Raw genomic sequence first — 26,051 nt, forward strand, 5'->3', positions numbered from 1 at the left:
AAATAAGATATCCCAATCATTACACTTTTCTAGTATCCTCCACTACCAATACCTACTCAGCAACCTCAACAGGGGCCTGTGCCGGCTGTTGCTGCTGCTGCTGATTCCGTCTCTTTCCACCCTTGTCTCCCTTGCCCTCACCCTCAGCCGCGGCGGCCGCAGCAGCAGCCTGCTGCATGCTCTCACGCACAAACCGTTCCCGCTCGTTACGGATAACTCCAAGGACCCCCTCCAAGCTGCGCCGCCAGACCATCAACCGACCCTGCACCTCAGCCCACTGTTTCTCACCGAACACACGGTAGGTCGCACGGTGGACCAGGAACTCCTGCCGCAGCTGCGACAGCTTACCCTCAACCAGACCGGCGCGGATGGTGTCGATCACCCACTTCTCGACGTCCTCAGCGGGGACGCGCAGTGCGGAGGCGATGGTGGCGTAGGGGAGAGAGCGCGAGGGTGTCGACGCAGCGAGTGAAGTCAAAGTCAACAGACGCAGCTTGTCCTGCAGAGCATCGCCGGCGTCAGCCAAAACGCCGCCGGAAATCGAAGAAAGCGGAGTGGCAGCGACGAACGCCTCATAGGCATCGAGCGTGTCCGAGGTGAAGATCTCGAGCAGTTCGAAGAGCGTGCTGTCGCTGGAGCGGAGGGCCTGCACGGCATCGGATGCAGTCAGGGAAGTGAAGTCGAAAATGGCCGGGTGCTTGAGGGCGGCGGTAAGAGCGCGGATGGCCAGTTCGCGGGCTTCCTTGGACGAAGCCTTGTCGGCGGGGATGGTCTGCAGGGCCTCAAGGACGTGGGTCTGGGCGAGTTCGTTGTCACCAGCGGCCTGGGCGGTCTCGGCCACGGCCAAGTGCAGCTTCTGAGCATCCTCATCGCTGAGTTCCCAGGCGGCCAGCCAGTTGGGCAATTGGTTGGTCAATTGCGGCTTAAGAGCCTCGAAGGTGTAGATGGAGCTGGACTGGCGAATGACGGCAATAAGGGCCAGCAGGACATGGTACCGGCTGGTATCGGAGGGGGCGAGGGTGTTGAACACGGTGGAGAGGATGGAGATGGCGAGCGAGGGGCCGTACTGAGGGGAGCTGGTGATGGGTTTGGCGAGGTAGGTGCAAACGCGGGAGAGGAACACGCTTGAGTCGGAGGCCTGGTGGATGAGGTGAAGGAGGAGGTTGTAGGCCGGAGTGATTTCTGTTGAGTCAGTTTCGTTCTTTTTCCTTTGGTTCTCTTGGCTCTTTGGTGAACATACCCTTCTCCGGGGCCGAGTTCAGGACGGTCGCGGCAGCAACCAACTTCTTGAGAACCTCATCGCGCTGCTTCACATCCGGCTCCTGTTCATTCTGTTCCTGCTGGCGAAGAGGCTCGAGGAGGGGGGCAACTTCCGACTGGAGGGACGATTCTTCCTTGCGCAGAGCGTCGAGGTATTGAGCGAACTCCTCGGCGAGTTCGGAGAAGCTGCCCTCGATGAGGAGGGTAGTGGTAGGTGCGGGCATTTTGATATATTCAATATATCAACAATAGAGGTTATAGAAGGAAAAGGAGAAGGTAAAAAGTGAGGTCGTGGTGGTGATGCGGCTATCGATAGAGTGCAAATTTCACTGTGGGCAAAAGTCTTGGCATCCGAATATCAAAAACTACGATGGACGGAGATCACCACAACACTACGAAGTCTACAATTCATTCCTCTCATGCAAAATTACCATGTTTCAACACATCAAAGAGTGATTAAAATTATAATTATTATAAGTATGCGCGCTATTTTAAGGACAGGCATGCATCAAGGCATATGCAGTTGCCATCACTGACCGAGATGGCCATGGCGGATATACATGTCAAAACTGATAGCAGAGACGAAACGAAACAAGAGACAATCAGAATACCCTGTGCAGAATTACAGAGCCAATCCCATAACAACCAGCAACGCCGTCGCAAACACACCGGTCGAGTGACCCTGAGCCATACGCAGAGCTGCTGCCGCATTGGCCGTGGTCGAAGGAGAGCTGCTGGCCGCAGACGAGTCCGAGTTGTCCGTTTGGTGGGAGCTAGTCAAAGTGGCAGTCGAGCTGGAGGACGGCGAAGAAGAGTCCGAAGAGGACGAGGACGACTCCGAGTCTGACTTGGAGGCCGTCTCAGTGGCATTGCGAGTACCACACTGGTTGTCCTTCTTGCACTGGTCCTGGCCATCAGCGTCGTCTGGATGAGCGGCGATGCAGTTGCCAAAGTTTTCTTGACAGACGAAGAAGGGAACGGTCAGCTTGTAGTCCTCGAGGTCGGCGATTCCGTTGTCGCATTTGCAGGAGAAGGTGAGGTTTTCCTTGGTTGGTTAGCTTCAGTCATTGCCAATGCCCTCGAGATGTTACACACCGGCTCGCAGCTGTTCTCATCGGTCTTGCCATTGCAGATCTTAGGACAGGTGCTGCGCTGAGCAGTACACCAGGACGCTGCGATCGTCAGTTACCAGCCAAGCATATACCTGAGATCAAAGGGACATACAGCGAGTAGCCAGTTCGACACTTTTGACGTCAAAGCCTTTGGGGAAGGAGTAATTCTGGGCGGCAGAGGCCGCGACCAGAGAGAGGAGGACGGCCAGAGGGAGCATTGTCGTAGTATCGTAGTACCTGTAGAATATACAGTAGTGCTCTGCGGAATAGCAACGGATAGAAAGTAGAATAGAACTGAAGAATTGAAGGCCGATGCAGAGTTGAAGAGAAGGAAGAGAGAAAATAGCAGGAGGAAAAAGAAGAAGAGCTTAAAAGCAGGCGGCAAAACAAGGAATGCCGGATTCAAACAGCGCGAGGAAGGAGCGGATTCCCATTTTCGGTAGGCGCCGGTGACTTTTGTGCAATATCCCGGTGAAGTTAGACCCGTTAGCTCTTGCTAGTCCAGTGAAGAGTTGCCACTGCTATCTTGATACGTTCTGCGTTTCATAGATTGACTTAATCTGCCCATACGGAGTACGATACTACTCTGTATACCCGTCCTTTGTATAGAGACGATCACGGATAGACCCTGTAGCATAGCGAGCACATTCCAACCCTTGCGTTTTCATACCTCTGCTGCAGATGTCTATAATTTCCGGACTTAGTACAGAATACATACAGTGTACAATTGAGTTTATATTACCATTGTGCGGAGTAAATAGACAATAATAGATAACGATAATATATTATCGTCAAAAAGACCCTGCAGTCCCTGCCGAACCGAACCGAGGTAGGCTTGTAGATCCGTAGAATATCACCAACTGCCATATCACATCCATAACATACTCTATACAACATACCTACAAAGTACTGTACACTCCCTATCAATAAGTTATCCAAAAAGGGGCACACTCACAAAATGACCGACCCCCTCCCCTCCTCACTCTCCCACTTCCACTCCCTCCAAAACAACTGGATCGCCTCCCTTCTCAACACCACCCTCACCACAAACGACTACACCGCCATCCCTACTTTCTCGCGAATCCCCAAACCCTCCGGCGAAGACCACTACTTCGCTTCCAGCCTAGCAACACCCACCACCATCCCCCATGTCCTGACTCTCCGCCGTCGCGAGCTCCCAACGCTCCCGACCGAAGTACCCGATTGGCCCGCGCCAACGGCCGCACCCTCTTCCGCGCCCGCCATTTCTCCGCCGGATGTGATTATGTTGATGGATTTGAGTGCGCCGGGGATCTGTGGGCATCCTGAGACGGTGCATGGGGGTGTTGTGGCGACGTTGTTGGATGAGGCGATGTCGTTGGCGGTTGCGGCGCATTCGGGGGGTGATTCGAGTACGGATAACCCGCGGGGGAAGATCTATACGGCACAGTTGGATGTGAGATATAAGAGGCCGTTGCTAGTGCCTACGGTGGCCATGGTTAGGGCTAAGGTGGTTGCCAGACTAGGAAGGAAGTACTGGGTGCGCGCGCAGATTGTACAGGAAGAGAAGGTTGAGGATCCCAAGCAGATGCATCTGGAGTGGTCGAGGAGAAAGGTGGTTACTACGGATGCGATGGCATTTTGGTTGCAGACCAAGTCTAATCTATGATATCATTTACTGTGCACTATGTATATACTCTGTACTATACACACTATGGATATAATTGTATGCTTATAGTTTCTGTCTTCGCCCAATGTTTCGGCTCGCACTCATCACCAATCCAACCTGTGTCGCGACAGCCACCACCTCCCCCGAAGCATCCATAGCAACCACCTCGATATCCATCCGCCCATCGCGCATAACTTTGTTAGTCACTCGGCTATACAGCCACTCCACACCCTCAGCCGGTAACCGCTTCTTCAAATCCACATTCAGCGTCACTGTCGGGTACCACGACTTGCCTGCGATACCTGGGGTCCCTGATGAAGCCATCTGGTCAAACCGTTCCAATGCCTTGGGGAACATATCCACAAGGTACACCAAGGCTTCATTCGTCCAGCGACCCTGACTGTCACCACCAGGACAGAACCGCGCCAATTGATCTACAACCCCCGGCTTTCCACCCTCAGTCTTGGATTCCTTGGGGTAATGCAGCTCCAAATGCCTAGACGCCTTCCGGAATTCTGTAAATGGGGGTCTAAACCGTTTCCAAATCCCACTTTCCCCTGTCTTCCCAAGCACCAGAAGATCAACTCCTGGTGCAGGCGGGTACAACTCCCAGTTCGTCCTTGCGCTAATTCCCACCTCCACGCTCGCCGGGCTCACGGTGATATACCCCGTAACCTTCACCTCGTCCTTCCCAGTCTTCTCACTCGGTTGTTGCAAGGTAATGTGGATGGTACTCGTACGCGCACCCAGTTTGCTGTCTTCGACGGTCAACGTAGCCGGTCCCACAGACGTGCGACGGAGGAAGGCGAGTTGGATGGATATGGGGGTTGCGGTATCTTTGTAGTGGGTTGGATGGGTGTGCGCAAAATGGGTTGTGGCGAGGCGGTAGAGGAGCGCGGTTGTGTAGCCGCCATGAGGGACTGTAGCTTATTAGCATGTTTTCGTGGTTGAATCTATAGAGTACAGGGGATGTACCTGTTCCTATACACCAGTCATCCTGTAAGACTGCCGAGTAGCGATGCGATCCTAGCGGCGTGATTTTAATCGCCTGCTCAAAGGCTGCGTTTTGCGGCATTTTGTCTTGTCTAGAACCAAGCAGTAAAATAGGAAGCAAAAATGAGAGAAGAAGAAAGTAGGAAAGTATCTCACCCGGACACTCTCTTTAAACGATCCTTATCGCGCTGGGGTTATTCTAATCGTCGGCTTCAAACAGCCTCGGCTCGGCGTACATTCGGCAGGTGACTAATCTGCCCTATCCCAAAGACGCAAGCAAACGGTCTGATGGTGAGCACAAGTATGGACCTATTACGTGTGTAATATTGTAAAGGCTCTAAGCAGGAGCTAAGAAAAGACACAAGGAAACGCAACATATATAGACGGCCAGTGTTAACACTTTGGTCTGCCCACAACACAGCCTTTAGCCAACCCAATGGGATGTCTCTCCTTGAGTCGCGTTCTCAAAAAGACATTGTACGGCAATGTCAAGATGAGACGTTGAATCATCAGCATCATAAGCCCTTTCAACGGTGATCGGTTGATCTAAGTCAAGCTGCCTAGTCCATTTGAAAAGCTTTGTGACAAACTTCATCAAACACATCCGCCAAATGGATCTGGACAATTGCATAGTGCTGTAGTACGGCTTGTAGCGGAGATAAAGCAGTTCTGTCTTGCGGCAGAGAACCAAGTTGCACGCCAATTGAAGTATCTCCAAACACGATTTCGTGCGTGGGCTTTCTGCTCGCTGAGATGGCCGCGATAGCTGCAGCAAAGTCAATTGAAATCGGTCCATTCTCTTGGCATCTGGCGAGATAATTGGCCAGTCTAGAGGAGAAAGACACAGTACGGGCTGTGTCTTTAAGCGTAGTATCACTTGCCTTAACCGCCGCTACCACTTCAACAACCCGTTCAGCAGGCTGTGCACGGGTGGCTAGAAAGCTATAACAGGAATCAAGTATCACAAGAATATCAATAGGCTCATACCTGAGAAGTCGACTCCAGCAGATGAGTTTGGCTTTGGCCCCAAGATCCAGCATGGGCTCATTCCTTCCCCCAACCCAACTATGGCCGGAGTAGTGGACTAGTAGCAGCGACCTTCCTTCCGTACTGATCAGGGCCCTGATTTTTTTTTAATAGAGTTCCTTTCCGACTTTCCATGGTGGGTACCGGCTACCTTGTTCGATTTGACAGGGATCAGGCGATTTATTGCACCCCAGCGCCTCGAAGATGCCCTGGAAGTCTTTGTACTCGGCTTCTGAGCTGGAGTCATCTGACTCGTAACGGAAAGAAAGACCATGAGTGTCTTTGTGAACTCGTCCTGGGTTAGTGTAGTTATTGTTGGTACTTGGTAGTATATGTGTGAGATAAAGTTAACTTGAAGAAGGAGTTGACAGGCAACATCATAATCATGAATCACCTCGCCTCAGGCTTCCGATTTTCAGCTTGACAATACTAGACTTACTAAATATTGGCTTGCCATGATAGATGTGTATATAATATGTTATTGGTTCTTGATATATGGTGTATTCTGGTCCTAGTATGTAGTGTTGCTTTATACATTTAGGAGGAAGAATCAGGTCCAGTTCCCAATTCAAAGCGCGGTGCCATTTACTCGAGTATATGTTGAATATGTGGCAATCAAACACTTCCTAGATACATTACATTCTATGCTATTCACATCATATATCACTTTTATGTCCAGTCTTATACTAATGCTTCATATATCCACATCAAATGTCCATCATTCACGAATTCGACGCCGCCAATCGTTCTAGACAAGAAAGCACACCTACGCGAGTTAGCCACGTCTTTCCATACCGTAGAACCAAGGAAAACTCACCAGTAACACCCTGTGTCAAGGTCGCCTTAGCCTCCGTACTCCGCGATCCCAGCGCCACCGTCATGGCATACTCGATCCCGCCTTTCTGCTCTAGCTTGTTCGCCCATCGGAACACGCACTCGTCATCGCGGCCGTCTCCAATGACGAGTAGGAAACTAGGCCGTTCTTGACTTTCATCTGGCGGTGCCGCACGGACGATACCCTGCCATGCTGCTTCTGCTGCAGATGCCTTGTTTTTGTCTGCTGGTTCCACAACTAGTGCTCCCTCTACGAGGATAGCGTGGATACCTTGGTTAGCACAGGCATCGTTGATGTGTCCTGCGCATTCAGAGGCCAGTCGGGCGGCTGCGTGCTGGTCCTCTGCTGAGCCGTAGTGAAAGACAAGTGAGCAGTGTCGGCGCTCGATCCAGCTGCCATCCGCGCGTTCCTGGTAGTAGGCTAGGATGTGGCTAACACCGTCTTTCCATGCTGTGGTACGTTCCTGGTTTGTGAGTTTGAGCCATTCTTCTTCATGAGGTTCGCGCACGAAACAGCCGTTCTCTGCGATTAAGCCCACGCCAGGGACCCGGCTGAAGAGTCTTTCCATTTCCTCTGGCATCCGTGCGCTCATCACATATACCATGTTTCGCGGGTCCTCTGTTAGTTCGGTCAGGGTGGTGATTGCCCGTTGCGGTGTCGTGACAATGATGCTCTTCGGCGAGCCCCACGAAGCAAGTGTACCCTCATAGTCAACAATAAACAGCCGACGCGGAGCTCTTTGATACCGTTCTTCTAGCTGGTCCATCGGGAGACGAGGCACGTATATGAATTCCCGCGACGATTGCTCGTGCCATACCCGGGTTAATGTTTCGCTGAACGACTTGACCCAGTTGGCTGTCGAGTTATGCAGTACGGCCTGGTGAAGTTTCGTCCAGACCTGCTGGCGCTCTTCCTCGCCGCGCGATAGCGCCTCGTGAATCGCCTCTGCGCATTGTCGGTAATCCCATGGGTTGACCAGAAGAGCGTGGTTGCCAAATACAGAGGCACTTCCAGTGAATTCACTCAGAATCAGAGAGCCGTATTTCTTGTTTCCGGACCCGTGGTACTTTCCGTCCTGACAGTAGACAAACTCATGACTGGTTAGGTTCATTCCCTCACGAAGACTAGTGATCATAAGTGCATCCGCCACAGATATCAAAGCCAGATATTGTGGGAACGCCAAGTCTTGTTTGAGGAAGACTAAAGGCTGATGAGCCAACGTAGAATGCGTAGAATTAATCCGCATCGCAATGTCAGAAACCATGGCTTCCAGCTCGGGCTGTTCCGTGGTACTCGTCGCCACTTGAATCAAAACCACCTACCACGATTAGCCTTATCCTTCCAGTAATAAATCGCTTAACATACCTGTTCCCTCCATTCAGGATAAGAGTTGAGGAACAACTCATAACTCAACAGCTTTTGTCGAATTCCCCGTACCTGATCGATCTTGTCTCTCGACACAATCAACCGCTTACCCTGATACCTTTCGGAGATCGTCCTGATCCACTGCTCAACATCCCCCGCTTGACGTCGCTTGTCCCAGGATGTCGGGTCAATGCCAATAGGGAAGGTGGCCACATTGACAAAGCGATCCTCCATTTGTAGACCCTCGTTGGTGGCCTCCACGGATAATATCCGACTGCACGTTTGGAGGAAGTGTCGACAGTACTCATCAGTCTGGAAACCGATCAAGTTCGCTCCCAGCATGCCTTCAAGAAGCTCCTTACGAGGAGCCAAGCATCGAAACACTTCTGAAGAGGGGAACGCGATGTGCAGGAAAAACCCAATCTGCGCATCCGGGAGCAACTTGCGCAACATAGCGGGGACCAGCAGCAAATGGTAATCCTGGACCCAGATCGAGTCTCCCTTCTTCCAGTTCCGCGCGATCCGCTCCGCAAAGGCCTGGTTGATCTTGACATAGTAGATCCACGAGTGGTCTTCGTACGCCTTGCTCTTGGGATTATCCGGAATCTGGTAGTGGAACACAGGCCACAGAATCGTCTTGCAGAAATGCGTGTAGTGCCCGTCGAAATCGGCGTCACTGACGAACACTGTCAAAGATCCATGTTCCTTCTCCAGCGTATGTGCAATCGTCGACTTAGTCTGCTGCACCAAGGCATCCGTCGGCATCCCCAACGTTCCAACCCAGATCTTATCCTCCAGCTGCCCCGCATCAGTGGCAGACCGGACAGCGTTCCGCAGACCCCCATTACCCTGCTCAGCGGTCTCGATCGTCCATTCAGCCTTGGAAAATGACTCCGCCCGTCCATGCTCAGCCCTCGTAGCGTAAACTGCGGGCACTTTGGCTTTGGTAATTTCTTGCTCCTCCCTCACAGGCAGAAGGGCATCCTGATGCTTCAGAATCGACGGACTCGCCGCGAACGCCGCCTGCGGTCGAGGCTGGTTTAACGATGTCGTCGCACCCCATGCGGGCGAGTGTGCTTCACTCCCCGTCAAAACATCCTTTTCATTCACCGACCCGGGGAACGGGTATTCCTGCGGTTTTATCTCCGCCTTGTTGAGATCCGACGAAAAGATGCGTTCGTGCTCCGTCGTGGCTCCCGGAGTTAAACCGACTTTCTTGGCGCCATGTTGCTGATCGAATAAGCTGAGGGGGGCACTGGTGGTGCTTGCTGGTGGGATGTCTTCGGGGGTTGGTTTTGGCGGGGGAGGGCTCGGGGCACGGGAGGCACGGCGGCTTCGCGATTTGTTAACATGGAAGTTGATAGTGTATGGTAGGAATCTGTATCGTCAGTAGCTGTCATGAACAATATATGGATGTAGAGTCAACGTACAATGAAGCAATGAAGATAGTCATGGTGCCCAATTCAGTCGTCAGCCCACTGCGGGGTCAGAAAAAAAGCAGAAAAAGATAATGCAGGAGATGCCTCAAGTCGCAATATACAGGGTAGACACAACAATATGTAAAATATAACAGAAGAATAACCACAACAAGATCCTCAAATGTCAACCGCAAAGAAACCGAACGGGGCTGAAATAGAAAAGATAGCCGGACGCGATTGTTACGTCATTAGCTCTACCGGAGAACTTGGTCAGAACCAGAAGAATGCCCAATGCCTTGTTTCTTGCAATCGATGGCCTGATAATGGAGTCGATTGTTTTTATCTGCTACAAATACCCCTGGGTACAGGACACAAACAGGAGTACTTAATCTGACGTTTTAGACGCCGAGTACGGCTCATGTGAGGATGTTCAGGCATAATCCTGTTTGATTGGTTGGTGTTATTCTGCATCACGTGCATTATCGGCTTATCGCTTATCGCGAAAATCCCCTTGCGACGAATCCGACAACTTCTACCCCTTGCCATCGGCCTCTACTCTGTGTATATGTTGTGAGTACAGGCAATGCCATTGCGACTCACCTCAGCCCCCGTCTCCGGAATCAAGAAACGCAAATCTACATCTACAACCACCCGCGCACGCTCCTCCCCCTTCGCCGCCCATCCGCGCACGAAACTCCGCTCCAACACCGATGACACCGCCAAAGATGCCACGCCCCTCGAAGATGAAGACTTCGACCTCCCGGACCTTGGCCTCTCGCAACACATCCTCTCCACAACCTCCGCGACAACCGTCCTCGAAGCCATCCACCACATTCGCAACACAATGTTCGACGACCTCCCCGCAACGCGCACGGGTATGAACAGTACCCGCATCGCGGAGGTGTTGAATTTTAGACGCTCGCTGCCGCCGCTGGTTTCGGTGGCGCATGTGCATACGTTGCTTGATGCGCCGACGAGGACGGAGCGGGAGATTGTGGAGTTGGTGACGGCGGGGAAGGTCAGGAGGTTGATTGTCCCTGGACGCGGGAATGATGCAGCCGGGTTGGGGGATTGTCTTGTGCTGAGGGAGGAGTGGGAGGGGTTGCTGAGGGGTAGTAGTTTGGAGGAGGGGTTGAAGGGTCTGTTCATTTCCGCTGGTTTTGGGGGTTCTTCGCTAACTATGTGTAGAAAAATTTCTCTCCGTGCTTAACCACATCGGTACATCCTCCGCCATCGCCCCCGGCGTTTTCACCCCCAACGAATACCAAGCATTAGTCCGCGCTGGATTCCTCGTCTCCTCGTCATCCTTAGCAAACGGCTCCTTAAGCGTAGCATCCCTCCCAGACCTCCCTTCTTCTACATTCATACCGGCAAGTCGAGCCGACCAACCTCAGCCCCAGTCCCATCCGCAATCCCAGCCCAATAACAACAGCAACAACCGCTTCCACACAGCAACCCTCTTCCTCTCCCTCCCCAACACAGGCCCCTACCTCCGCCTCCTCAGCACCAGCCGCACGCACCTCCTCACCCTCCTCAAGAAGTCCGCCCACCGCGAAGCGCCCCTCTATCTCCTCCGCGACCGCTGGGATGGCGCCGTGGAAACGGACAAGAGCTTCCATGCCGCGAAGCGCGCGAGGGGCGAGTTTGCGGGGATTCTGCCGGGGCGGACGAGGAAGTGGAAGGAGTTGTATGGGATGAGGTTTCGGTGGGTGTTGGAGCAGGCGGTCGGGGCGGGTCTGGTGGAGGTTTTTGAGACGGGGAGTGTTGGGCCGGGTGTGCGTTGTCTATAATTTGATAAATGGAGTACTATTAGGATGATAATATACCACTGCTAGAGATATATTAATGCAATAGTGAACGCGAATAATATGTATTCATGTATCGAGTAAGAAATTCATTCCACTCCATACTCCCTGCTCTAAGTCAGAACCAGGAATCATAGAATGCCATACCATACAAAGCAATAAGTAAAAGCGACACGAAAGAAGAGAAGAGAAGCTGAAAATCAGATCAAAAAAAGAAATGAATACAAGACGTGAATATGACCGTTCGGCCACGATTGCTATATATGACATAAGAATCCGGGACAAAGATATACAACAAAAGAAAGGAATAAAAGGATTGGCCGAGGAAGATGAGAGGAAAAGAAAAGGAGCGAGAAAGGAGCTGTCATCAAAAACCATGCCAAAATACAAACCAGAAGTGAAATGCGCCAATCAATGTAAAGTAGAGAATGAGTTCAAGAGAACTGAAAGGCAGGGTATTATTAGAATAGGCCAGGTTAGTTTGTCTCCATAACCTGATGGCATCTGACTACAGCCAGATTTAGACACCTTTATTACTACAAACTGTAGTCCATCACCGCGGACCTGCATTGGCATGGTTCGCTTCGTTTAGAGGAGGATGAGTGTTTCCATTCGACACTGCAAGCTGCGCTCTTAGTGCTGCCACTTCCGTCCTCAAACTCGTCACCTCCTCCTGAACAGACCGGATGTAGGCCCACAGCTTGTCCTCTCGACTAGGATCCACCGTGTTGGGGTCGGGATACAATTCGGTGCCTGATTTGGCAGTCGCCAGAGGACCACCGCTGTGATTGCTGGAATGGCTATGCGAAGGAGTGTGCTTTGCTGCTGTCGCCGCTGGTCCGTGAAGCGCGAACCGCGAGTCAGACGCGTTCAAACCTGGGGGAGGAGGAAGCTGAGGGGCCCCTGGTTGCGGAGGTGGTAGCCCCAAGCTGGAAGCAGCATGAGTCGTGGGAACAGCTGTCTGTGGAGGTGGCCTGCTGAAAGGCTGTTGCTGGAATGGTTGCTGCGCCACACTGGGCGAGTGAGCACGATGGTGCCCATCTGGTCCATGATTGGTTTGATTTTGCGAAGATAATGCGTTAGGAGAAAGGGGTTTTGGTGACTCTGTGATGTTATTGTTGGCAGTGGTGGGTGTAGTAGTGTTGTTAGGCTGGAAGACCGAAGTTCCCGACGGCTGCCCTGCCGGCGGGAACGTCAGATTGCCAGGTTGGGAGATAGGTGAAGGAGAGGTACTCGACCCGCCACCGTGACTAGCCGGCGGGGGAAAGAGGCTGCCCGGAGAGGGTCTTCCGGCTGCGATAGGGGGGTATGTGCTCGGTTGACGGGACTGGAAGGTGCCTGTGTTGGACCGCGATGCGGAGTCGACCGAAGCGTCATGTCGTCGGATACTGGGCATGAGCCGCCGCTCCTCCTCCTCGTCCATGCGCTCCGGTTCTGCATACACAAGTCCCTCCATAGCGTCTTCGGCGGAACCATGAGCAGCTCCATCGCCATATTCTTCGTCGGGAGCAAAACTTCCCATACTCGACCGTCGACCGGCACATCCACCTTGGCCCTTGTTGTGGCGCGCAAGCGCATCCCCTCGAGCAAAACGGCGCCCACATTTTGGACAAATATGAGGCCTCTCCCCAGTATGGAGTTTAGTGTGTCGCTTCAGATCGTGGAGTCGCCGGAAGCGAGACTGGCAGGTCTGACAGACATAAGGTTTTTCCTGACTGTGTGTGAGCAAATGGCTCTTGAGGTTATGATGCCGGGTAAATTCGGTAGAGCAGTAAGGGCAACGGTGTTTCTTTGCTCCTGGAGAGCGCTGCCCCCGGCTGAAGCCAGAGTTCGGCAGGCTGAGCCCGCGACGAGAGTCATTGAAATTGCCGGTAGGCATGGGGTAGGAGAAGGCCTTGTTGCTCGCTTCTTCGATGATTCCTGCTTCATCTCGATGACGAGGGCGGTCCCCATCCTGTGAGGCCGAGTCCTCCATGGGCCCGGGACTGGCCACTGTAGTTGGGGCATTCAGGAGGGAGGGTGCATTGTTATCTGCGGATGACCCGTACGCATCATTGGGCGCTGTATGCGAGTCGACTTGCATATGATCGGAGGGAATGGGCATGGAATCATTGATCGAGTGGGATTTCTCACTGGCACCCAGGGCCTCTCGCGCAACCTGGGAGCTATTCTGTTCCGGTCCCTTGTCCTGCTGTTCGCGATGTTCCATGGTAGGTGTTGTCGCGGTTGCCATGTTGGAGGCCGAAGAAGGTTGGTCTCTCGACCGGGAGACGTGTAGACCGGCGCTGGCAATGGAGCTCAGATTCGACTCGGGTTTGGTGGATTGTTTGAGAAACGCGACGGAGTCCTGGGGACTGGAGATGATGGTGTTAGAAGGACCGGACAGAGGGTTAGAGATCGCGACCGGTTCGTTATTCGATTGCATCAAAGCCGCCATGGATAACGGGTGGTGATGTCCACCAGGCAGCGATGGAGAGCGGAAACACAGGGGAGGGGCTATTTTGGTAGTCATGTTAGTCGGCCAGTGACGGAAGCGGTAGATATAGCTGTGGAATCAGAAGAAATTGTGTCAAGAAAAGAAAAAAGCCATGCTTAGCCCTCCCAGAGGTGGACGCCAGTGAGATATAAGAAGGAATTTTTTTCTCTTGTTCTCATCTCGCAGCAACGGAGGGGGACTATTGGCTGGAGAAGGAATCCAAACGCAAAACACAGCATGACGGGCGAGTAAGATCAGGGCACAGTTCGCGTGGGGCGCTCACCTGGAACCGAGTGTGGCGCAAAAAAGAACGTAAGAAAGGAGAGATCAGAGGAGGGCAGATCGCGCGAGATCGAGCGAGAGCGAGAGAAAGCGTGCGTGTGTGGAGGATGAAGGTATCCAAAGTGGAGGGAAGGAGTTCAGCTCTGGGGGCGTACTCCGGTAACGAACGATCAAGAGACGCCAGGAGATGAGGCGCAGGTGAAGAAGACGAAGGAATAAAAAATAGCGGTCAGCCTTGTTAAGTTCAGTGGCTGCTGCTGAAGAAATGGCGAGTCAGAAAAAAAAAAAAAAAAAACAGCAATAACAACAACAGCAGCAACAGCAACAGCAACAACAGAGGAATTGGTGGTTGTTAGGTTAAACTCCAACGGGCCATCAAGTGGAAAATGCGTTGAAACCGTGGCGGATGAGGCTGTGGTGGAGAAAAGAAGATCCAGCGCTATTTTGGGGAAGTTGCAATTGATGGAATATTTGTAGGATGAAGAAAAAGAGAACAGAGAGTTAATACTGAGAAACGAGGCTGACAAAGATGCAGATGATGCTATTCAGACCCCGACAATGCCAACCATACCAACAGCACGGTCTGCTGTTCATGTGCCTGTCTCTCGATTAATTGGAGAGCCTTCTCTTCAGAATACGGAGAGAATATGGAGCATCAAATAAAGAATAACAAGAGTCAGGATGGTGGCTGGTGGTAATATTACGCGCTGACAGGCGGCTCTGCGCGGCTGCGGTGGGTATGGTAACGCCATTACACTGGATAAGTGACCAGGAACTGAGAGGCGCAGGCAATCCTGCATTCAGCTTGTCAAAGTTACGTACAGCAAGCCTCCGTACTGATAGTTATTCCCCGATGCCAGGTTCAGAGCATCTGATGGATGGGAAATACATACAAGTATGTACAAGTATGTATCCAGCAGTCTCATAGAACCGGTTCGACGGTTAAGGTTTCTGATGAATCAGACAATGCCAAAAAAAGAACCACCAGCCTTGCACCACCAGACATTCTGATTCTTTATCCTGATATATCACTCTCCCCAGATACAAAGCATTGCAAGTAATGGGCAATATGAGTCCAATTTGTCACACCATCCTGTAACAACCCCGTACAGTATGCTCGTACGGAGTAACACGTATTGAAAGAGGCTGTGCTTACTGAATCTCACCGTGGCTGGCAACTAGTGCGGAGAGAGTGGCGCTTTCCACCAATAATACCGGAATGTATCGGTACAGCCCTGCAGTTGTGGCGCACATGACTTCTGATTGGCGGGCGATCGCGTTCTGGCTTGCGCGCCGACAGCGATCGACAGTAACCGCGGTCTGTGATTGGCTGCAGGTGCCGGAGCTGGCGGAATGCAAGCCGGAAAAGGGACCCCATCACGTGTTCTCTCAGAATTGTTTGATACAAAAGCCTCCGGACGGACGACTCATTCGGCGTACTCCGGATATTCAGAGTCAGTACGGAGAGTATTGAAAGCAAACCAGATCTCGGGGTGGATTCATCGAGATCGCGATTTACTGTCGATTGAAATTCAGATTCAGCTAGAATGAACGAGTGTTCATCATGAACGGAGTACTCCGGACATTGGCCACCACCAAATGAACAGCTGAGGCTGCATTCTGCATCTTGCCATATTCGGCATGTCGATGTCACGTGGATAGAATAGTATGGAGATGAGATGAACAGAAGAAAGAGTTCGTAGATACTCAGCAGAGAGGCAATAAAAGACGGTTATAATGAGAAAGGGCAGTATTGAACAGATAAATCCAATAGTAGTAGTTTAACTGACTGCTAATGAGGAGCGCTCTGAGATACTGATGTTACCACTGTAAGTGTGCACTCGGGCGTCCACATATAGTCGTCTATAAATATTCCGTACCTTTCCCCTCCACGCCAAAATGGAGCATTAACAATTTATCTCCCTTAACCCGCTCGTAAGTCCATCATTAGCATCATTTCACTTCGTTCCCACTAACTTGACGAAGTACTCCCAATTCTTCGCAGCGCTTCGCTACCGGTCATGGTTGGTCGACTGTTGGCGCCGGGCCTCGCGCCTAAGCGATCTCATTCGCTCCAGAGGTGACCAAACGTGCATGAAGATGATCGTTCTTCACTGTGATCACTGCCAGTATTGGCCACTAGCAATGCTAGTTGCAGTGTCACAGCGCGTCTTCGCCCGGTCGCTGCTCCAATCATCACGCCGTGCTAAAATATCGCTGCATCGTCCCGGGCGCTTAGAGATGCGCTCGACGCCGTTCAATTGAGGAGACCAGAGCAAATGAAACCAAAAGTGACTAGGACCGGGGTCGCGCCTGGATTGATATTATGTAGACTGTCACGCTGGTCGTCGTCTGTCACTTTTCCTCATTTACTACTGAGCACTCTGTAACTGAGCTCTCTTCACCATTTTATCTTCTCGATGAGCAGCAACATCTTAGCTCTGGAATAATACTAGCTGGCTGCTCTACGTGTGAGCTCGGCAGGTTTGCAGACATTCCTATTAATCAATAGGTATGGCTTTCGATCATGCATTGCAATTCTTCTGTACTGACCTCTCAGTTCGCAGTATCGTACGATCGCAACATAAAAAGAGCTGGTACTCTTTTAATTCGTCTCGTCGATTCCTGCTTTTGATCACTCTCGTCAGTAAACTACTCAATGGCGGACCCGAGACACCACGACCGGAGCTCATCCGACTCTCCAGTCTCTTCATTAAACAGCCCTAGGACAACTCGATTTGTCGAGGCAACAACCGTCCACTCTCCCATCGATGCCAACGAGTCAAGGAGATCGCCTTTCGCAGACCCTCCCAATCAGCAGACAACACCCCCCGATGTGTCGGATGTAGGCTTTGGCTATGTCGCTGCCAGTGACCCAGCTCAACATGCATCACATCACCAGCCTCCTCCGGGTTCGCCCCTCAAGAGTGCAATGAAGGTGCCAGGAACACCAGGACGCACATTGAACCCCCTGAGCCCGACATTTCGAGAAGAGTTTTTTGTCGAGAAGCATGAGCAACTTGCGGACAAGGAGAACGCTAGAGATGTGGTAAGTATACACAGGACCCGACTATAAACAAGCGCTGAGCTCACTTCATCCCACAGAAAATTAAACTGCGTGTCCGGATAGCCAAAATCTTCCTCCGTTTCATCAATTTTGGCTGCAGTCTCATCGTCCTTGCAATCCTGGCAACCACCCTGACCGTCTTCAACGCAACAAAATCTCTCCCTTCTCGCAATGACCTCCCTGCCTGGGCAGAAGGCACAAACCCATGGGCCCAGTACCTCCTCCTGGTTGTCGCCTGCATCTCCCTCTTCGCCTGTATAATGGTCTTCTGGGGCTACTTCCGAGGCGGCCACAAACGCGCTGAGAAGATGGCCCTCTACGGCACACTCTTCTCCATCGGTTTCTTCTTCTTCAGCATGATCATGTGGATCGTCTCCGCGGCCATCTACCAATCCTCCAAAGCCAACGGCGGCGGCCAGGACATGTGGGGATGGTCCTGCAACCAGAACCTGCGAGAAAAGCTCTTCCACAACGAAATCGACTACGCCCTCCTCTGCCGTCTGCAGGACTGGGGTCTTGTCTGCGCCATCATCGAAATCGTCATCGAGGTCCTCGTCATCCTCATCTACGCCGTCGTCTTCTACCGCTTCATCACCAAACGTCGACTCGCCAAGTCCATGGACCGCCGTGACAAGGCTCGCTCCCAACTCCACCTCGCACAGCACTTCCAGTCCGCCCCAAACACGCCGGGCTTCGGCCCAGGTACTCCTTATTTCCCCCAAACCCCCAAGTCCCCCTGGGTCTCCTCGCAAGCGCAAGACCCCTACTCAGCGGCCGAAAACGGCGAGCACGGCACCAGCGCACACGACGACCGCACAATCCAATACGCAACCCCGCGCTCCCCAACAAGACCCCAGCCAACCTTCCAGCTCCAACCTCCTCCCATCCGCGTCCAGCACGCCACCCCCAAGACAAACCAGAGTGAATGGCCTGCTGCGCCTTCTGCCGCCCCTGCACCGATGTCTGCTGGTTTTGCTCCTCCTACGCCCTTCGCCCCTCCGACTCCCGGCTTTGCTCCTGGACAGGGACAGGAGCAGATATACCTGCCTGTTCCTATCCCCGCACCGCCGGGTAACATCCATCATCTGACGCATCAGTTTATGGGTCCAGCGCCGGGTGAGGCGCCTGTCGACTCCGTTCCGATTCCGAAGCCTTATGGGAATCCGATAAGGGGTATGGATTTTTCAGGGAGTAATTAGTAAGGATGGGTAAATGAAGCGGGGGTACTCGATGTTGTTCGAGTAATGTGGATGGTGAGATGCTGAGGGTGGGTGTACTGCTTTCTAATTTTGCTTGATTTTGGATTTTGTTTCTTATTTTGATACCATGAACTATACGCGCAGATTGCTGTTTGAATATATCGTCACTCCTTGATTCTCCATGTTGAGGTCTTTAATCTTTGTGTTTGTTCTCGTCATTACACTTATACCACTATGCCGAAGTCGACAATAAATTATCAATGAAAATATTGACTACTCTTTACACCCTACTTGCGTGCCCAGAACCGCGAAAAAAAAAAAAAAAACATATACAGTAAATAAATTGTATGCCCTGTGTCCGTATGTACCTCGAAAAGAGAAAATCATTAACATCCAACGAGAATTAAACAAAAAACCGTAAGCATCGCACGCCATCCTGATACCAAACAGGACCACCAACTCCTTTGCACATGTTAGGGAATCCGAACCCAAAGCCAGATCGTTCATCATTTATACCCAAATATGAATATGGACATTGTCCTATACGTAGGCACATTTACATAGCTCCTTCTTCAATGACGGCATTCGGATCTCTGGCAACAAAGATCTCTTCCAAAGCCCCTGATGGATCGTTGTTATTCAAGATGAGACCTTGTTCGTTGGCCAAGTGAAGCAGACAGATGAAACCATACGACGTGCTAATGTCGCGCAGCGTCTCCGGCGCATAGGACGATTTCAGCGAGTTCATGATCTGCGTGAAACGTAACCCACCATCTTGGCTGTCAGTACCAGGCGTAGGCTGCGGGTTCTCTTGCGTCGGTGTTGGTGGTCCTTCTGGCTCATTTTCACTGGACTCGGCAGGAGTCGGCTGGGGTGGCGAGCTAAAGTGTGTTGATTCGATCAATTGTTCACCCATGCCCCTCCACATCTCCGTTTTGAGTCGCCTCACATCGACCTTCTTGGCGACCCGTGCATAAGCAACATAGTCTGGTCGTGCTCGTCGGCCTCCTTGAGTCACAAGCTGTGACCCAAATCCACCACCCCCATTGAGAAGTGCGGCAAGTCCGGATTGGCCACCAGTGCCGGCGTCGGGGGCTGGCGAAAGCATCTCCCTAGCATCCGCGAAAGGTAGGTTATCGTCGTCGTCATCAGGTAGACCAAGGCCGTTAGAGAACGCAAGACCATCATCGTCTGCGAAAAAGTCTGCGTCATAGGCGCCGCGAGCTCCATCCTCATCGGCTGGGTTCTCTTCTTCGGTCTTGTGATTGGCCCAGAATGCCTCGTCCATTTCACCGTTGCCAGCAGTTTGGTCCTGTCGTCTGTTGTTGAAGTTCCGAGGACCTGTCAACCGTTTTGAGCCCATCCGCGCCTTAGGTTTGAGGAAAAGGCGAAGAAGCTGCCGGGAGTTGAAGTGCTTATCATCGGGCAGGAGGTTGCGACCTTTGGTCTTCCATTGAGTCTTGGGTAAGGAGATGGTGGAACTGGAACTCGCCGGAGTATATATGGTTTCAGCAACGGCCTGATCCAAAGGCGCCGCAAAATCAATCTCGAAAGGCTCCTTTTCTTTCCGTTGCTTGGGTGCAGCATTTGTGGTGCTTGCGACTGCATTGTCTTTAATGCGTCGAATCTTCCAGTGCTCCGGACCGGCCCAGTTCTTCTGCAGCGCATTATCAAAATAGCTGAGAATATTTTCATGGTCCCGGCTGCCCGGCTGGTGGGCGAGAGAGATGGTATATGCATCTTGGTCTACCTCGTCACCATCATTGTTTCCATCGCCTTCTTGGTCTACACGGTGAACCTTGAGCATTGGTTCCAGCGCAGCCTCACGTGCCCAGACTTCACCGCCATCACCAAAGCCAGCATCGTCACTAAGATCAAAACCAGCAAGTGTGCCATCATCATCATCGAACCCGACGGCATTGTCATCGTCAAGCATGATCCCCGATGGATCATTTGCGTGTCGCCCTTCCTCGTGGAAAGATTTCTCGTTTCGCCAGTCCTCAGAAGCCTTGAGTAAGGGGATATCCAATGATCCGCTTGGATCACCGAGATCGAAGTTCTTGAGGGAGGGGCAAATGTCTTGTTCGTCAAGACGATCCAAGTTGGGAAAAAACCGACTCGCCAACGGAGCAATATCAATTTCCATGTTCTCGAACGCATCATCCTGGGATTGCTTGGGCGATGGGGAGCCAGGCTGCTCAGGCTCGGTGGATTCTTCTTTGACACCGTCTTGTTCCTCCACGTCTTTGCCACTTTCTTCATCGGCATCATCGCTGCTATCGAAAACAATCCGTCCTTGACCATCAATGGCTAAGTGGTTGAGCAGTAAGCCCTTAGCACCACCTTCATCAAAATCGGCCGATGCCTTCTTGAACAATGGGTCCACGGAGAATTCGAGTTCGAACTTTTTCAGTTGTAGAGATGCGAATGACGGCGCCAGTGTAGCTTCATGTGTCCGCTGAGCCTGATGGGTCAGAGCATTAGCTGCGATTCTGTCACCATTGTACAGGGAGACTCGTATTACCTTCTTTCTCGATTTCCTAGTCGTTCCGTCCTCCCCCTCTTCCTCTTCTTCGTCACCATCGGCATCGGCCTCGCGACCTCTCTTATCGCGGCCATCGGCCAAACCACTGAGAAGCTTGCCTGTCTCCGTCGCAACACTATCGACTCTGCTGGTATAGATCTTCACGCAGCCATCCAAAGTACAACTGGCCTTCTGGAAATTCACACCGTCTCCTTCTTTCAGCAACGACATATCATGGAAGTAGTCGATCAGGGCAAAGTTCCAAGAGTTGTTGGCATTGATCTTGTTGTCCGTCGCCATTTTCATCCATTCTTCGAAGTTGGCGAGGATCGGCACTCGTTTCATCGGGGTCACGGCTCTTTGTCCATAGACATCGCTCTCTCGGCCACGGCCTGTATGGCGTGGGGTAGTCGGACTTGTACTGCCTGGTTCATAGCTCTGACGTCTCCGGGGCGGCATGGGCGTCTTGACGGCGGCTTTGATCTGGTTCATTTGGCGGTCGTGGAGGGCTTGCCGGGCCTCCATACGGGCCGCCTTCTCTCCCATATCATCATTCAATGGGATTCTGATCTTGTCAGTGCCATTCTTTGCGAGGGAAATTCGCAAATTGACTGGAACTCGGACGGGAGACATTACTTGACGGGCGTGTTTTTATGAGGGGTGGAAGCGCCGCCATGGCTGCGGCGCACTTTGGGGTTTGATACGCGGGGCATCGTGACTCCCTTGTACGGTAAAGAACGAAATCAAAACGATAATCGAAGGAAAGAGCAGAATAAGACAGAAATTAGCAAGCGCAGGGACCGAGTCTCATCGCTTGCGCAGCCGCGAGTCTTGATGCGAAAGGATCTCGGCACTTGAACGGTTCTGCGGCGCCTTCCACAAACAACCGTTTCGGGGGGACAACAAAACATACGGCTGAGGAGACAGACCATCTGCGTATACGCTAGCCTGTTTCGGAAAGTCAGATGACTTGCAGGCGGTCAGTGTTTGTTCTCCAGGTGGCACCGTACGGTAACTGACAGTACAGTATGGTAACCGGGATACGGTAGCATGACAATTATGTATGACATTGTGCCAGCAGATCATTCGAGTCACACCACGGGCAATAAAGAGCAGGTAGATAGAATTCTCTCTTTTACATATTCCTCGATCAAGGCCTATTCAAATATTTATATATTTTTTCTGGTATGGTGTGTGCTTATCTATTCTTCTATGCTATCTCACCACGGACTGACATCACCGTATCTCTGATGCGAACCCGCAGACCTCACCGCACCCGTGCTTTATCCTTGCGGCAGATTTCAGCTCATTTATTAATTCTTCAGCCTGGAGATTTGCTATCCTTATAGCTTCTTTTATTCATACACTCCGGAATTGCGAGGGTCGATTTCGCTCTCTGCCCAGGATGCCGTATCCGTCACCATGTTCCCTCGTTATTCTCCGTCCATGAATTGGCCCTCGGTCCGCCCGAAAAGGTGCCGATTCTCAGTCAACCCTTCGTTATATTGGACGTTTCTCGCATTTACTGTCTTTGCTACAGTGAGTTGGGCTTTCGGAGTGTGGAGGGGAGATGAGTATGTTGCGCAGGATGCGACCAATGCCCTTCTCTTCAGGCGGAACACTGAACCAGAGGTATTCCACCCAGCTTAAATTCAAGCAATGGAGGCTAATCATTTATGCTTTGGCACAATAGTGCCGGCTGGTCCGTAAAGTCAAGGACAAATGCGCCTTTGTCCGTACTAACTGTCCGGACCATGAAGATGGTCTATTCTCCTACCTCCAATTCTACTATTGCACTCTCGCAGACGCCAAACCGCTAGCATTCATTCTCCTCATTCTGTGGATGTGCTTGCTCTTCAATACTATCGGAATAGCCGCCAGCGACTTTCTCTGCATCGACTTGAGCACATTGGCCAGTATCCTGGGGTTGAGTGAGAGTTTGACGGGAGTCACATTCCTTGCTTTCGGAAATGGAAGTCCCGACGTGTTCTCCACATTTGCTGCGATGAAGTCGAATAGCGGAAGCCTCGCCATTGGTGAACTGATCGGAGCTGCGACCTTCATTACATCAGTGGTGGCTGGTTCCATGGCGTTGGTCCGGCCGTTCAAAGTCGCCCGAAGGAGCTTCGTCCGTGACGTTGGATATTTTATCATTGCTGTGAGTTTCAGCATGGTGTTTCTAGCAGATGGGCGCCTGCATATCTGGGAATCCACCGTGATGGTGGCTCTATATTGTTTCTATGTGGCGATGGTGGTCAGTTGGCATTGGTATTTCGTGCGCCAGCGTCGAAGATACGAAAGGGATGTTGCGGCACGGTCCCATTTCCACATCCCGGACAACCAGGAGCTAGACATCGACGAACCTGCAGAGGATGATGATCCTGGTGTAGGGTCGGAATCAAGAAATCTGCTTCGAGCTGGATCGACAGAGGACTTCGACGCGTTGGAACGGTCTGACCGACCCGCCTGGACAGAAGAAGACAGAGACGAGGATGATGAAACCCGTAATCGCTATCTGGCTGAGATACGGGAGAACATGCATATATATCGTCCCAATTCGCGGAGGCGAAACACTGCTGCATTAAACCCCATTAGACCCAGCTTGGTTGGCGCACTCGAGTTCCAATCCGTTCTCTCTTCGCTACAAAATTCTAGAAACGCTCATCAAACTTTTGGAATTGACCTGGACAGGTACTCGGATCATCCTGAAGCACGACCTTCCCAGGACTTTGATAATCGCTCCGTTGCATCGCACTCGCAAGTATACCGAACCCCTAGCCAGCTCTCTCCGCACGAGGGCTCCGCTCGAACTAGAGCTGTATCTGCTAATGATGCTGCTGGATTGAAAATTGACACCGGTGTGTTTGACCAAAACACAAACTCGCCAGTCCATGTCACTGTCAGTCGGCCTTCCGGGGAAGGTCTCCACACGGCTGAAAACCGCCCGGTCAGTCGAGATGCACTATCGCCATCGGACGCTGGTGATTATTTCTCACGAAGTCCATCCCCAGGGGTTGCAGATGCACCTCGAACCCCAGATCTGCTCGCGCCATCAGATGCCTTCCGGTCTCCCAATTACCAGACCAATGCGTCCCGTCCACGTTCGCCGCTTCATTCTCCGCGCGGGACACATGTTTCCCCGGACACTTCTCCTGCTGAACCTGCAACCGAAAGTCCACTTAGCCCATTCCCTCCATTCACTGATCACCCAGAATCCTTATCGTCTAGAGCATCCAGCATTCGTCCGCGAGGCGGTTCAAGCCCCACGGAGCGGCTACAGATCCGTGATGGTGTTTCCGAAAATGGAGACAACCGTCCGCCGGCGCGAATCAAGTGGTGGCCTTATTGGATGTTACCAGGGCCACAATCTCTCTTCTCGACGCTTTTCCCAACACTGTGTGACTGGAAAGTCAAAAGTATCTGGGAACGGTTACTGGGGGTTGTTGCAGCCCCAACTGTGTTGTTTCTGACGGTGACTATCCCTGTCATTGAACCAGCACCATCCGACACAATTACGGATCCCATCCCCGTCGTGATAACTACAGCAGATGATGGTAATGACTTGACCACAACCCGAGTGAGGCTCCCAGATGATAGTCCAATTATCCGCGCCCTTGAGCACCAGTCTTCTGAGGAGCAGGAACGAGGAACAGGCGACGATGGCAAGTCTCAGCGTCAACCCTCGCAGGGAAGAGAGCGCTTTAATTCCGAGGTACCAGCCGTCCAACAACTACCCGAGGACGCAGCCACGTCGGTCCCGAAAGAGTGGAACCAATGGCTGGTCTCTATTCAGCTTTTCGTTGGCCCATTTTTCATTGCCCTAATCACCTGGACGGTCATAGACTCGGAATGCAGACCTCGCTATCTCCTACTACCAGCTCTCATCGCTCTTCTCTTCTCCGTGTTATGCTTCACTTTACTCCGGATAAGCACCCGGCTCAGTCATAACTCGCAACCACCCAAACCATGGCGCTCATTTTTAGCCCTCCTTGGCTTTTTAGTCGCCATCTGCTGGATCGCCACCATCGCAGAAGAAGTCGTCAACCTCCTCAAAGCCATAGGCGTCATCATGAATATCAGCGACTCACTCCTGGGCCTCACTGTCTTCGCAGTCGGGAACTCGCTGGGCGACCTCGTTGCAGACATCACCGTCGCTCGTCTCGGATACCCCGTCATGGCGCTGAGCGCCTGCTTCGGCGGACCTATGATGAACATCCTCCTTGGAATTGGTCTGGGTGGTATGTACATGACCGTGAACGCGAAGCCGAATGCTGTAGCTGCTGCTACGGGGTTGTACGAGATTGCCATCTCCAAGGTTTTGGTCATCAGTGCAATAACTCTGTTGATTATACTAGCTGGAGTGTTAATTGTCGTTCCGTTGAATGGGTGGCGGATGGATCGGAAGATTGGCTGGGGACTGGTTGTGTTGTGGTGTGTTAGTACCCTTGGTAATGTTATTGCTGAAGCGGTATCATAATTACCCTGTTTTCTTTTTGGATTTTATCTGATTGTCGGGGTTTGTATTACATATTTATACACCGGTGTATAATCACGAATTGCTACGTCAAATTGTTTGAAAATAATGTTAGGGCGAAAAAAAAAATGTTTATTAGTATTTGAGAACTTCCATGCTTCGACTTTATTGCAATGCTCTGATGAGAAAAAGCCCTCCTGAGCTTCAAAAATCGAGAGCCGCCATTGTTCACGGTTTGTAGAATGAGCAGGTATGGTATTCGGAAGCTATTTCAAGCCTGACTTCTCTCATTATGAAAGCTGCTGACTTGTAACTGTAATGCCGTGAAAGCACCCAAAGGAGCAATCCTTCGTGTGAAACACAAAATGACCACACCATGATGAGAGAAATGTCTCTTTGGAGGTATCGAAAGCAGGCTCTAAACCCTCCCATTCGATAAATATACACTGGCCAAACCATATCATTACAAATACCTACATTCACCAGCTAAAGAGAAAAGAAATGAAGTCTAGCAAGCCACTGCATTATAAACACTCCTTAATAGCTATAGTTACTAATGTACTGCGA

General features: G+C 51.7%; 10 protein-coding genes across 10 annotated transcripts; 4 read left to right on the forward strand and 6 right to left on the reverse strand.

Annotated features, from left to right (window-relative positions):
- Window positions 1-52: 52 nt before the first annotated feature.
- ACHE_40229A (PCI domain protein) lies at window positions 53-1,484 on the reverse strand (the record flags this gene model as incomplete). Its single annotated transcript, XM_043278404.1, has 2 exons — window positions 53-1,182; window positions 1,241-1,484. The coding sequence occupies 2 exons, from the start codon at window positions 1,482-1,484 to the stop codon at window positions 53-55; spliced, it is 1,374 nt and encodes a 457-aa protein (XP_043136187.1).
- Window positions 1,485-1,882: 398 nt separating this feature from the next.
- ACHE_40230A (uncharacterized protein) lies at window positions 1,883-2,590 on the reverse strand (the record flags this gene model as incomplete). Its single annotated transcript, XM_043278405.1, has 3 exons — window positions 1,883-2,305; window positions 2,356-2,432; window positions 2,485-2,590. The coding sequence occupies 3 exons, from the start codon at window positions 2,588-2,590 to the stop codon at window positions 1,883-1,885; spliced, it is 606 nt and encodes a 201-aa protein (XP_043136188.1).
- A 740-nt stretch (window positions 2,591-3,330) lies between these two features.
- ACHE_40231S (PaaI family thioesterase) lies at window positions 3,331-4,020 on the forward strand (the record flags this gene model as incomplete). The annotated part of the gene is made up of 1 exon (XM_043278406.1): window positions 3,331-4,020. The coding sequence occupies one exon, from the start codon at window positions 3,331-3,333 to the stop codon at window positions 4,018-4,020; it is 690 nt and encodes a 229-aa protein (XP_043136189.1).
- Window positions 4,021-4,083: 63 nt separating this feature from the next.
- Window positions 4,084-5,095, reverse strand: ACHE_40232A (thioesterase family protein; the record flags this gene model as incomplete). Its single annotated transcript, XM_043278407.1, has 2 exons — window positions 4,084-4,940; window positions 4,996-5,095. 2 exons carry the CDS (start codon window positions 5,093-5,095, stop codon window positions 4,084-4,086), a joined length of 957 nt encoding a protein of 318 aa, XP_043136190.1.
- A 1,666-nt stretch (window positions 5,096-6,761) lies between these two features.
- ACHE_40233A (putative alpha,alpha-trehalose phosphate synthase subunit TPS3) lies at window positions 6,762-9,692 on the reverse strand (the record flags this gene model as incomplete). Its single annotated transcript, XM_043278410.1, has 3 exons — window positions 6,762-8,192; window positions 8,240-9,617; window positions 9,670-9,692. 3 exons carry the CDS (start codon window positions 9,690-9,692, stop codon window positions 6,762-6,764), a joined length of 2,832 nt encoding a protein of 943 aa, XP_043136191.1.
- A 548-nt stretch (window positions 9,693-10,240) lies between these two features.
- ACHE_40234S (Stk19 family serine/threonine-protein kinase) lies at window positions 10,241-11,447 on the forward strand (the record flags this gene model as incomplete). The annotated part of the gene is made up of 2 exons (XM_043278411.1): window positions 10,241-10,796; window positions 10,846-11,447. The coding sequence occupies 2 exons, from the start codon at window positions 10,241-10,243 to the stop codon at window positions 11,445-11,447; spliced, it is 1,158 nt and encodes a 385-aa protein (XP_043136192.1).
- Window positions 11,448-12,015: 568 nt separating this feature from the next.
- On the reverse strand, window positions 12,016-13,974 carry ACHE_40235A (C2H2 zinc finger protein; the record flags this gene model as incomplete). Its single annotated transcript, XM_043278412.1, has 1 exon — window positions 12,016-13,974. One exon carries the CDS (start codon window positions 13,972-13,974, stop codon window positions 12,016-12,018), a length of 1,959 nt encoding a protein of 652 aa, XP_043136193.1.
- Window positions 13,975-16,879: 2,905 nt separating this feature from the next.
- On the forward strand, window positions 16,880-18,486 carry ACHE_40236S (uncharacterized protein; the record flags this gene model as incomplete). The annotated part of the gene is made up of 2 exons (XM_043278413.1): window positions 16,880-17,269; window positions 17,326-18,486. The coding sequence occupies 2 exons, from the start codon at window positions 16,880-16,882 to the stop codon at window positions 18,484-18,486; spliced, it is 1,551 nt and encodes a 516-aa protein (XP_043136194.1).
- Window positions 18,487-19,042: 556 nt separating this feature from the next.
- ACHE_40237A (condensin subunit BRN1) lies at window positions 19,043-21,723 on the reverse strand (the record flags this gene model as incomplete). Its single annotated transcript, XM_043278414.1, has 3 exons — window positions 19,043-20,950; window positions 21,011-21,575; window positions 21,647-21,723. 3 exons carry the CDS (start codon window positions 21,721-21,723, stop codon window positions 19,043-19,045), a joined length of 2,550 nt encoding a protein of 849 aa, XP_043136195.1.
- A 709-nt stretch (window positions 21,724-22,432) lies between these two features.
- ACHE_40238S (sodium/calcium exchanger protein) lies at window positions 22,433-25,487 on the forward strand (the record flags this gene model as incomplete). The annotated part of the gene is made up of 2 exons (XM_043278415.1): window positions 22,433-22,642; window positions 22,704-25,487. The coding sequence occupies 2 exons, from the start codon at window positions 22,433-22,435 to the stop codon at window positions 25,485-25,487; spliced, it is 2,994 nt and encodes a 997-aa protein (XP_043136196.1).
- Between the last annotated feature and the right edge of the window lie 564 nt (window positions 25,488-26,051).

Source organism: Aspergillus chevalieri, chromosome 4 (genome assembly GCF_016861735.1).
Source record: "Aspergillus chevalieri M1 DNA, chromosome 4, nearly complete sequence".
Taxonomy (NCBI): Eukaryota; Fungi; Ascomycota; class Eurotiomycetes; order Eurotiales; family Aspergillaceae; genus Aspergillus; species Aspergillus chevalieri.